Source organism: Citrus sinensis, chromosome 9 (assembly GCF_022201045.2).
Source record: "Citrus sinensis cultivar Valencia sweet orange chromosome 9, DVS_A1.0, whole genome shotgun sequence".
In the NCBI taxonomy this organism is placed as follows: Eukaryota; Viridiplantae; Streptophyta; class Magnoliopsida; order Sapindales; family Rutaceae; genus Citrus; species Citrus sinensis.
The window spans coordinates 25,403,587-25,415,737 of NC_068564.1; the positions used below are offsets into that span (position 1 = coordinate 25,403,587).

General features: G+C 29.1%; 1 protein-coding gene across 2 annotated transcripts; it reads right to left on the minus strand.

The window, feature by feature from the left end:
• Nucleotides 1–8,884: 8,884 nt before the first annotated feature.
• On the minus strand, nt 8,885–11,941 carry LOC102606948 ((-)-germacrene D synthase). 2 transcript variants are annotated; one of them, XM_006475223.4, is made up of 7 exons: nt 11,746–11,941; nt 11,177–11,456; nt 10,442–10,817; nt 10,117–10,335; nt 9,874–10,012; nt 9,527–9,775; nt 8,885–9,423 (listed from the first exon to the last, which is right to left on the minus strand). In XM_006475223.4, exons 1-7 carry the CDS (start codon nt 11,875–11,877, stop codon nt 9,130–9,132), a joined length of 1,689 nt encoding a protein of 562 aa, XP_006475286.1. In that variant the 5' UTR covers nt 11,878–11,941; the 3' UTR covers nt 8,885–9,129. The 2 variants fall into 2 exon arrangements, with proteins under 2 accessions (XP_006475286.1, XP_052289130.1); XM_052433170.1 differs by having other exon boundaries at nt 10,442–10,820.
• Between the last annotated feature and the right edge of the window lie 210 nt (nt 11,942–12,151).

The window sequence follows — 12,151 nt, forward strand, 5'->3', positions numbered from 1 at the left end:
GACAAAGATTTTCAAATATTGTGCATGGATTTGCTTACTGAGTTGACGACTCACCCTTCGTCTCTAATATTTTGTAAATTGATTAGAGATGTGGCTTGGGTTCTTCGATGGAGAATTTTTCTTAGTGGATCTTTGGAGTTGTTTTAAAGATTAAATTTGGCTCGACTTTTTATTTTGAATTAAAGACTTTTCTTTGGAGACTTTATTTCATATGTTTTACATAAGGATTCAGTTGGAATATGAATAATGATTGTCTATTTTGAGATTTATTAATAAGAATAAATAATTTGAGGTTTCATTCCAATTTTACCCTTGTGTTTTCATGGGTAATTTTTAGGGTGTTACAAGAGCCCCCTATATATGTTGAATAAGACATATATATAGTGGAGACTAGTAGTAAGGAGATTGTATAAAAATTAGGATTAGATGTCGTCCTTGGATTGAAGGGAAATAATGTTTCTAGAGGTATGTGTCATATCTAAAGAAAATGGACAAGAATATTCCTTTCATACTAAATTTATTCTTTCACATAAATATCTTAAAGTGTCTAATCTTGACTATTGATTCCTAATCTCTGTAGTAAATTCTTCCAAAAAGGCATCTTTGTACTGCTCTAAGTATTTTGTTTATTTGACCCTTGTTATTGTCATGTGTCATATTGTCATTCATTTGTTAGTCCAAAGATATCCTTCCAAATTTATCTCCAAACGAATGGAAATATTGAATCATATATGCTAGTAATGAAGTGAATTGAAAAGCAGTAGAATAGGGATTTAGTGTTGTGGATCATTGCGGATTCAATAAAGATCTAACAATCTTTTAAAGTTATATTTACGCTTGGCATGAATGATTTTTGCTTTAATTATATTCAACATTTTTCTTCTTAATTTGTATTTCTAGTTGCTTAGGCATATGATTAAATTAAATATGATGCAATATACTGGACGGTAACCCACAAACGAGATTTTGTGGATGCCTAAGATGAACTTTTTATTTTTTTTTTCTGATATATGAATAGATTTGAATTACTTGAACTCGGAATGAAGCTAAATGTTTGATTTGAATAACATGTTTATTTTTTATGAATTGCTAAAAATAAGTATTAAGTTATTTTTTAACTTAAAATTTTTTAAAATCTTTTTCATTTGTGCCCTTATAAATTATAAATTTTAACAAATAATAAAAATCACAAACAAATAAATAAGATAATATATAATCATAACATAAATCAAGTTGAATTGAATACAATTCTCTAGTATTCTAAATTAGTATATATTAATCTATTTTAATTGTAATACATGATGTTATTATATGAAAAATTTTCATAAAAATTTTAAAGATAGATAATACTAATTTAAAGAAAATAAAAAGATAAAAATAATAATAGGCTACCATTATATTATTACAAATTGTAAAGATGAATAGTAATAATATTAATTAATAAATTTATTTAGATAATGATAAAAATTAATTAATTAAATAGAGATAATTAACTGATTAAAAGTAAGTCAATAAATGAAGAAAAACAACCACCCTCGGTTCCCTAAGGCTAAAGAATACCACTAGAAAAATAAATAAAGGAGTACCACTCAAAAAACAGAATAGTAAATGGATACAATTGGACCTCACCATTTCACAAATCAGAAGTCTCAATGTCTCACTTTTTTTTTCTGTACATATAATTTTATATTGTAACAGGTGAATATCATTTGTCTAGCCTGGCAAAAGTCCCTAGCATAGATTTTTTTATTATTTTTCTACGGAAATAAAAGTCATTTTGATGGTAAATTATATTAAACTTCTTTCAGTTTTCTAAAATATAAAATTGATTAGTAAGTTGCATAATCGATCAATTGAATCCTCCTTAATTTCTAAATGGCTAAATCCTAATTTCATTTTTGTGCATATTTGACCATTAAGGATGTTAAGATAAAATGGCTAAGAATCCTTAATTGTAATATTATAAATGAGTGATGATACAGTCACAAACTTTTATACAAACTGACATAGCATTAATTCATTGGTTAAATAAAAATATAAAATAATAAAAACGAATCATGTGGGCTAAGTGATATTTAATTCAATCAATCTTACCATACCACATCAGTTTGTACAAAATAAATTTGTACAAGAGTTTGTGATTATATCATTACTCATTATAAATATGCACTACAAGAAAAAAGAGATAAGACAATAGGAGCTTCGCGACGTGTGTGTTACACTTGTTACAAAATATGATATTTAACATTATTAAAAAATTGTGCATTGTTTAAAGCAGCTAAAAGATTATTTTCAATAACTTCCTTCACAGCAAATTATAAAAAATATAATTGCAACAGTTTTGTGATTGTGGTATATATCATAGGGCAAATGACAACGTGCAAGCTAAGCACGCTGTTAAAAGCTTCATCTTCAACAATGATTTTCAAAACACTGGTAATAAGAATGTATCACAACATATTTTTGCTTGTTGGTATTTATATTCAACAACGCGCTGCTTGTTGTGTTGTGAAATATTATATCTGATGGAGTGGCGTAGTAGAAGTGGAATTGATTAAATAGAAAACACTAGATATCGTTCTAGTACTAGATGAAGTCAATGCGATTAGACTACGCTCTAATTAAAGTATGATTAGATATTGTTCTAATCCAAACAATTCAATAAGATTTTTAATAACGCATAAAGTGAGATTAGATGACGCTCTAATCCAAACGACTTTACAAGAGAGATTTTTTATAAATAATCCCAGTGGGGATAATAAAAGAGGAATTTTATTAAATAATTTAATCTGAATTTATGAAAACAATAACAAAACCTCCTTATTTATAATAGAGGAAAACATCTCTATTTATAATAGAGGAAACTCACTTCCCTAATTTAATTTAAAAAGGAAAACTAAATAACAATTACAATGAAAATAAAATACTAAATCACATACCATAATCGATTCTAATTAAAATAGAAAGTCCTAGAATAATAAAAATTCTAAAATCCTAAATTAACCTAAAATAACGTCCTACATCAATATCAAAATTCGTAAATGTACATTATTGATTACACTTATTATTACTTTTTTTGTCTACAACAATAACAAAGCAAATAATAATTCTTTTCTTTCCTTTTTTTTAAGCCAATGATTATCTCTTCATTTTATGTAAATGTTATAATTTATCAATAGGGTAAGATGAAGTCTTAGATAGTTCATTCCATTAAAAATCAATTTGATTTTTTTAATTATAGCCTAGCAAATGACATTTCAATTCAATCTTATGAATCAATTCATGTTGGGAAGGTTCAAATCTTAGATCTCTTGTTTACACTCAAAAGATTTTACCAATAGAACTAGTAATTGAATTTTATATTTTTTTATCTTATTGATAATTTTATTGTTAATTCAACTATTAATTAACAAATTACTAAACATTTACGATAAGAATCACTAACCATATTTACAACAAATATATCACTTCACATTATAATAATGTTATTGACTCGCTATTATGTAATAATTTAAAATGGGGTAATTTTTAAAAACCTCCCCTGAGGTTTGGACTTGTTGCAAGTAGATGGCGAGAATTGATTTATTTGTAAAAAACCCCCTACCGTCAGTTAAGTTTAACATTGACCGTTAGTTGACCGTGCAAAGACAATATTACCCTTAACAATAGTTTATAAACGAAAATAACTATAAAAAAAAACCAAAATTATTAGCTATTTTACACTTTTTAAATTATTGATATTTTCTTAAAGTTCTTATAAAAAATTAAAATTAAAAATTAAAAAATCCTCTTTAAATTATTGATATTTCCTTAAAATTCCTACAAGAAAGATAAAATTAAAAATTTAAAAATGAAATAGTCATAATCTTTACCTATGATATTGTAAATTTTTAGAATTGACAAGGATAAAATTGTCAAAAAATAGGGTTTGTGCTTTTTGCACCAATAATTTTGGTTTTTTTTTAGTTATTTTCGTTTACAAACTATTGTTGAGGGTAATATTGTCTTTGCACGGTCAACTAACGGTCAATGTTAAACTTAACTGACGGTAGGGGGTTTTTTACAAATAAATCAATTCTCGCCATCTACTTGCAACAAGTCCAAACCTCAGGGGAGGTTTTTAAAAATTACCCATTTAAAATGTAGCCTTTAACGGTAAATTTAGTTGATAAATACTATTTTAGTTTTTATCTTTGAAAGAGAGATTTTAAAATTTTCAAAAAATAAAAAAGGAGCGAAGCCCAACCCGCGTTGCAAGTTTTCAAAGTAAAGTAAATAATAAATTAGAAAACCCTAGCTTTTATCTTATCTACTTTCTCCTTACCGCCGCCTAGAGATGGCAAAAGTACCCGCCCGGTTCGGACCCGAACCGTACCCGGGCGTTGCGGGCCGGGTATTACCCAGCTCGGGTATGAAGCCGGGTCGGTCTTGGGCATCACTTGATAAACCCGGAACCCGGATTTTATTAAAAAATTATAAAATATATATTATTTTAAATATTTTATATTTATTTGACTCATTTATTATATATATATATATAATTTTAAACACTTAAAATTTATATTTTCATGTCAAATTTTATTGAAATAAATTTAAAACTTATAAAATTACCAAAAAATAAAAAATATATACACATAAAATATTAAAAAATATAAAATTTGGGTACCCGGATTAAAACCCGGCCCGGACCCGGACCCGGACCGGTTACATCCGGATAGGGTCCGGTCATGGTAATACCCGGACCCGGCCCGGGGTTTTGCCATCTCTACCGCCGCCACTGTCTTACCGCTCCCTTCGTCTCTCTTCTCTAGGAGCCAGTCAACTTATTTCCCTCAATAACGAAGACAATGAAGGAGCTAAGGAGATCGCCATCATGTCTTCAACCTGTAAGTCATTTTTTATCAATTTCTTATGCCTTCTTCATGTTTAAAAAATCGTATCTCACAAAACAAAAAATTAATAATAAATTTATGGCGAACGTCTATTCAAAAGTCCTACTTTTTCTCCTTTTCTTTTTTAATTTATTAACTTTTACATTTTCGAGATCTTAGGTTTTAAAAATTAATAAGTATATTTTGTGTTATCTGGCTATTTTGTCTACTGAGAATCTTGAAAATAGTCAAATAAAAAAATAATGTCTAGTAGCGCCGCTTCGGTTGAAACGATGTTGGGGGATCTTTTCCGAGGTCTATCTTTTTTTTTTTTGGTTTAATTTTTTATGTTAATTAAGATGTATGTAAATTAAATGCTTATGTTTTTTTGCCTTTTTAGTTTATATAATGTAATTGTGTTATTATAATTATTTCGATTAATCTTGATTTTGTTTGTCCAGGAGGTTTCAATTTTATTGCTAATCACATGATGGGGCTTGTTGAAGAAGAGGGCTTGGATGGAGCTGCTGCTAATATTTTATCTGATGAAGAGATCACTGTTGTGATTATATCGTTATGATATTATTGAATTTTGTAATATAAATTGTTTCAATTGTAGTGATTGTCAAATTAATTTATTTTTTTAATGAAATATAATTTTTGTATTCAATTATTAGTTTGTTTGTAGCTGTAAGTTTTTAATATTTATAAAAAAAAAAGAAATATTGGAAAAAAAAATAAGTAAGAGGATTGTGGAAGCAAAATGAGCGTATAAAATAAAACAAAATAAAATAAAATAAAAAAGTAGCACAATCCACAACGATCATATTACATGTTGTTAAAAGAAATTTACATATGAAGGTTTTGACGACATTAAATTTGCGTTGTTTAAAGTATTTTGTAACTACAAGCGCATGACTTTTAACAATGTGTGTTGCATGTCTTTAAAAGTAACTTTAAGACAAAATCTTGATCCACAAAGCCGTGGGGCGGATGCAGCATTTAAAAATAAGAGAAAAAAATATTTTAATTTTTTAATTAACTCCATTAAATTTATTAAAATAGTCACTATTAAATTATAAACCCCGTAAAATTTAAACTTTAACTTTTAAAAATTATAAAAATCTATATCTTAATTAAAAATAATGATAGCCCACCACCCAAAATATTTTCTATTCTTAAAAATAGGATTAATTCTTCCAGTTTCTATAATAATAGTAAAGCGAATGTTTTCAGTAATGAAATTCATGATGAATCATCTTTGGAATCGGATATGATAAATGATAGTTTGGTTGCTTATACAAGAAACAATAAATTTAATAATATTGATAATGAGTCTATTGTATAACATTTTTAAAATATGAAAATGCATAGAGAATAATTATAAATGTATTAGTAAATATTTTATATATTCAAAATTTTAGTTTTTTATATTTTACTATTATCTAATTTAGCCCCCCGTAAATTATTTTTCTAGATCCGCCATTGGCCGTGGGTACACGTTGTTAAAAGTTCAAGATTTTTTTTTTTTTAAGGATTATCTCTTATTTATACCGAGCTATTAGCCGTGAATCTCATGTATGGCAGAATAGAATGAGATATGAGAAATAGAAACAAAGATATAGAAAATAAGGGGTAATAAATCTACAAACTCTTATAGAAATTTATTTAGTATAAACTCATACGGTATAAATAAAATAGTTGGGTGATAATACAAAATAATACAAATAAATCATATTTGCTAAGAGTTATTTCATCAAACCAATATATTTGTGCCATATAAGTTTGTACAAAGTTTACACAATAGTTAAATTAGTTGAATTAAATTCATCTTTACCCACATGATTTATTTTTATTAATTTTATTTCTATACAATCAATAAAGTTTATGCTACATCGATTTATACGAAATAAATTTATATAAAAGTTTATAACTTTACCAACACTAGTGAATTCAAAGTTTTTTTTTTCATAACTTCTAGAACTTCATAATAGTTCCAATCCATTCCATATTTTATGGGGAACCGTAAAGTTAAATGAGTTATTTTTCCCATCTTATGTTAATGGATCATATTGTTCAACAAATGTGTGCTATTATTGTGCCATAACATTTCAGTTATTTTGATTATGACTATATAATACACAAAATTTCTGAAGGGAACCCAATAATTTCAATTGTACATTCAATGAGATACACATTTTTATAGTTTAACTAAAAATTAATAAATAAATAGATGAAGTAGTACTAACAACTCATGTTCTTCATACTTAATGGGTTTTCAGTGTTTTAGAAAAATTCTAATTGTCTTGACACTTTATTAAGTGTTGTAGTTTAGCACAAAGAATACAAAGCAAATTAAACTGTGAAAATATCTGAGCCTATCAAAAACTTTATAAATGATGTGAAATAAGTGGTGAACTTTCACCATTTACAAAGCGCAAAATTCCCACATTGGAAATTTGGAGCAACCCCCCCACCCATGCACTATGATATATATGTGGAAGCTCGTGTATTAAGTGAATTAACAATAACAAAGGTATTTAAAGTACTTTATTTAGTTTAAAATTTTCTTTATCATTTATTTATTTTATAACAATAAAAAAATAATTGTAGTATTTTTTTTTTTCATAATTAGGTCTCTCAAAATAGGTGTTTAATAATAATAATAATAATAATAAACAAAAGAGAAACTAAGAAATTAGAAGGGGAACATAGCGAGCTTTAACTCTAAGAGGAATAACACAAAAGCCTAAAAAGAGAGCCGCAAAAAGCAAATGATAGAGAAATCGCATATCATATCTAATTAAATCTATACTTGCGAAAACCATTGGAATCTTGATAAAAAAAAACTTCGAATCTCAGCAGGTAGATCACTCTACCAAAAAAAAGGATCACACTGAAGCCTCAAATTAGTCAAGATATCAGCTACACAATTATTCTCTCCATAGGTATGAGAAAATCTAAATAGAAAAACAATAATTATAATTAATATTGAATTTAATAATCATACCAAAATTAGTAACAACATTAATAATAATTTTGAGTTCAATAAGAGTAGGACTATTGACACCCCTTTAAATACCTCTTAAAATTCTTTAATTATTTTACAATTTTAATCTTTATTAAATTACATAACAGAACAGTTTTTAATTAAACCCTTACTCAAAAGTCAAATAATTTTTTTCCTTAAAAAATCTTTATTAACACCACCGTCCAAATATCTCTTAAAATTCTGCTTATAAGCAGAATAGTGAGTTGGAAAAGAAGAAAAGGCGTAGTGCAAGTGGAACAAAAAAGTGTGGCTTTCTATTTTTATTAAAGGGACAAATGTGGGCGAATAACCAAGATCGGATGTTAAAGTGATTTGTGAATTAATCATCATTTTGCACAACATCTCGAGGGCCTCTCATTTGCAGTGTAATCATAAAAACCATCCTCCTGGTTTCTGTCCTCTTGATTGTACATGTCTTGTCATAAATCAACCCAAGTAAGTTGAAAAACGCCATCTTAATATGACTAACTATGAAGAAACTTCATGTATTTCATATTTATTATTTAAATATCAGACAAATATGCTCATTCATAATTTATTTTTTTATTAAGAGAGGAAAGGAATTGTACGGAAATTGAAATCCAAAATTTTAGAAATTAAAAAGGTTACATTTTTCTCTTATTTTTTGGGTAAAGAATTTACCACTAGTGGCTGTACTGGACAAAAGAAACCCATAATTTTTTTTCTCCTGAATGGAAGAAAGAGCGTTGTTGAAACGGAGTAGAGTAATAAAATAAATAAAATTTAAAGAATGGAATTTACACTAATAATTTTTAATTAAAGATATTTTTATCATTTCAGGAGGTGTTAAAAGAATTTTATAATATTTTTAAATATTTTAATGTAGTTAATTAAAAAAATGGTGTTAAGAAGTATTTAGAGCAACGTCAGTAGTCCCACTCACTCAATAATCATGCCGGAATAGAAAAGAATAATCATACCAGAATGGGAAAGAGCAATATTTAACAACAATAATAATTAATATCTTCCTAGGACTTAATTTATTAATCGAGCAAACTAGTTGATAATTTAAATTACAAAAGATCTATAAAAACTTTAATATCACTTGTCTATTTAAGAGTAGTGTGATTACAAGGGGGGGTCACCACCCTTCAATTTATTTTTAAAATCCAAATCCAAGCTCAAACGGCACAGGATGAATTATTTTGCTGCAGAGTAGTTGAAAACATAAGCGTAATATCATACTCATATCGGCACAGGATTAATAAACAAAGAAGCAACAAAATCTTTCAGCACAACTGCGGAATGAGTGTAGCCATCTTCATACTTGTAAATGACATCTATAACGCGTGTAAGATTGAGAATTCGCATCAGAAGTGGCATTGGCACAACCGTTGGGCGTAGGCAGTCCTCATTTATATCCTTCCAGGCATTTGAAACTTGTTTCCGAAACTCATTGCATGCTTCCTCTTCTGTTGCTCCATGTTGTTTCATGTAACACTCAACGCTTGAGGCAACGTGCCCTCTGCTTTGTTCAAACTATATGCAAATACAAAACACATACATATAATATATTTTGCTTAAAGAGAAAATTAAAGATCACGCCATTCGTTATGGAGGCAATATTTTCATATATATTTACCTTGTGTGACACTATGTCATCCATGAGTCGGCAAACTATAGAAGAAGCCCTAATAAATCTAGGATTGCTGAATAACCACTCAAAAGATTCTTTAGTTACAATGTCTCCCATGCCAACAAAGGATGTGGTTGACAACATTGGGGAGCCAGATGTAACTAATGCAACCGTCATGTACTCATCCACTGTAGGTACATAATTCTGAAGACACCATTTAGCTTCGTAGAAGTAATTCTTAACCATATTCTTCATCTGATCATGAGAAACCAAATATATCACATCTTTGTTAGCAATTAAAAATGAACTAATGCCTAGTATCAATCTTTAATGAAATATGGAAGAGTACTCACCGCTTCTTTTGCATAATAGAGGCGGTATGATTTTCCTTGGGGGGCCAAATCCTTCTCTGCTTCACTAAAAACATCAAGAAGGGCCCTATAACACAATTTCATATACTCAGGAAGTTGATCTATGGCACTGATATCCCACCTGAGAAAGAGATTGCTATTCCATTTCAATAATGGGAAATTTGACAATAAAAATGATAATAATCTTGAGCATGAGATCCTAAATTAATGATGAGTGATTCAAACCTCTCAATAGCTGAAGTAAAAAGCTCAAGTTCTTCAATTTTGCCATACACATCATAGATATCATCAATAACAGAAGTCATGGAGATCACTTTCGTCAATATTCTTCTTGCAAATGAATATTGGGGCTCGAAATACACTCCTAATATCCAAAAGTAGCACTCTGCAACTCTATCTCTTATGAAAGGTAGCTTATGTGCAAAGTCTAATTCTTTCCACCACCTAAATGAGACAGCCATTTAGAAATTATTCTTCCTTCAAAATTGAAAACCTTAATTAAGTATGCTCATAGCGGAATTGAAATCATTTTTAGAACTTATTTATTTACCTTGAAATATCACCGAGTTCCTTCTGGTGAAGCTTTTGCAATTTGTTAAAATCTAACTTTGCAAAAGTTAACAGAGCTTCATTGTGGGGAGATTCTTCTTGATAGATAGGAATGTACTGTCTTGCCTCAAGCCTTTGTAAGCCCCTGTGGATAGGCTGAACTAAGGCATGTTTGACTTGTTCAACAAGTGGAGACCTGATTTGATGAGTCGCTATTGACTCTAGGTGACTAGTGGTGAAAGCAAGCGCTTCATCTAGTATATCTTCTTCATGTACCCCGAGATGCGTAGCTTCATACAAGCTTAACATTCCTCGAACATCTTTCGCAAGAGATGTTTTAAAGTTCCCATCCGTGTCTTTGAACTTTTTGAACACATCTGCTACACAACTTAAATATTTAGTGGTTGGACAAAAGCTGGCTGTACCGACAGTAGTACCATATATTTTTATTTTTTATCTACGAAAAAACTTGACAAACTAGAGAGCTTTTTACATAAATTATAAAAAACAACTGGTTAGAGGACATATAAGCCTTAATCCATGAAAGCATGATGATCGTCGTACAAAAGACTGAACAAAAATAACAAATGCATTTATATACGCCTGAACAGCGAAGCAGCATCTCAAGTGAGAGCTGAACACTTGAGTTTCATGCTCCTAAAAGTTGGATATAATTAAAGATGAATGAGATTTTAGAAGATATTTAACTAGTGGAATAAGTGAGAAAAAGGCATACCAGCGGAAATTTTATAGCCATTTTGTCTAAGTAATCGAAAATGAAGAGAGATATAATAGAGCTCATCATTTTCATTATCACAAAGATCAGAGTCTTGGGAAGCCTTATGCATCTTTCCCAATATTTCATCAATCTCACTTTCAAAATGGTAAGACACTCCTAAACGCTGAATTGCATCAATCAATTGAAGTGTACGTGAAGGCTTGTTATCAGCTTTTAGCATTCTTCTAATTTCTTTCTTCAGCTCTAGATGCTTTACATTGCTGCCATCATCAGTTTCCTAAGAGGAAGAAATTCGAAGAAATGTAGCTATTAGTAGAGGGATAGAAATATTTTAGACCATGTATATATTATCCTATATATCGATCCAAAAACTAGCATATTCAATGCTATTATTATGTTGTTGTAGTACCAACAATTCCTTACTTGAATTGATTGGCACCTCCTCTATACATATTTATAAGAAAAATAAAAGGTTGCTAAGAGTAATACTGCTAAAGAATCATAAATGCTAATACAAGTGCGAGTTTAATGGTAGACGGAATATCATTTCCGAAGAATCATTTTACCTGGGTGTCACAAGTATATTGAAGGAAATGATCCCCCCAGATGCTTGGATGATAATTTGCAGAGCGACGAGTAGAATCTTTCCCAGCATTTTGGATAACTTTAGCAGGAGAGGCTGAAACTTCCAAAGACATTTTGTTTCTATTGCTTTCTGAAGGCTTTTGAGTTTTGAGAAGAAAAGGTTGCTAAAGCTAGTAATGTGTGTCTTTGTGCGTTCATGCTTCCGCATTTTATAGGCTTGCCTGAGAGAAGACGCAATAATAGAAATGATTAACATTATTTTCACGTTAAAAGTATCTTAATTTTTTAAAATATTTGGATTAATTCTATTTAGAAGTACCTTGAAAGATCGGTGTATGAATTTAATAATCCAATTCCAAAATGAAAACTAATCCAAACAAAGATTAA

Coding starts and splice junctions, on each gene's coding strand:
- LOC102606948 (XM_052433170.1), bottom strand. CDS start 11,877: ATGTCTTTGGAAGTTTCAGCCTCTCCTGCTAAAGTTATCCAAAATGCT. Junction 10,821..11,176: donor TGGCTATAAAATTTCCGCTG/GTATGCCTTTTT, acceptor TAAGTTGTGTAG/CAGATGTGTTCAAAAAGTTC. Junction 10,013..10,116: donor TTTACTTCAGCTATTGAGAG/GTTTGAATCACT, acceptor TCTCTTTCTCAG/GTGGGATATCAGTGCCATAG.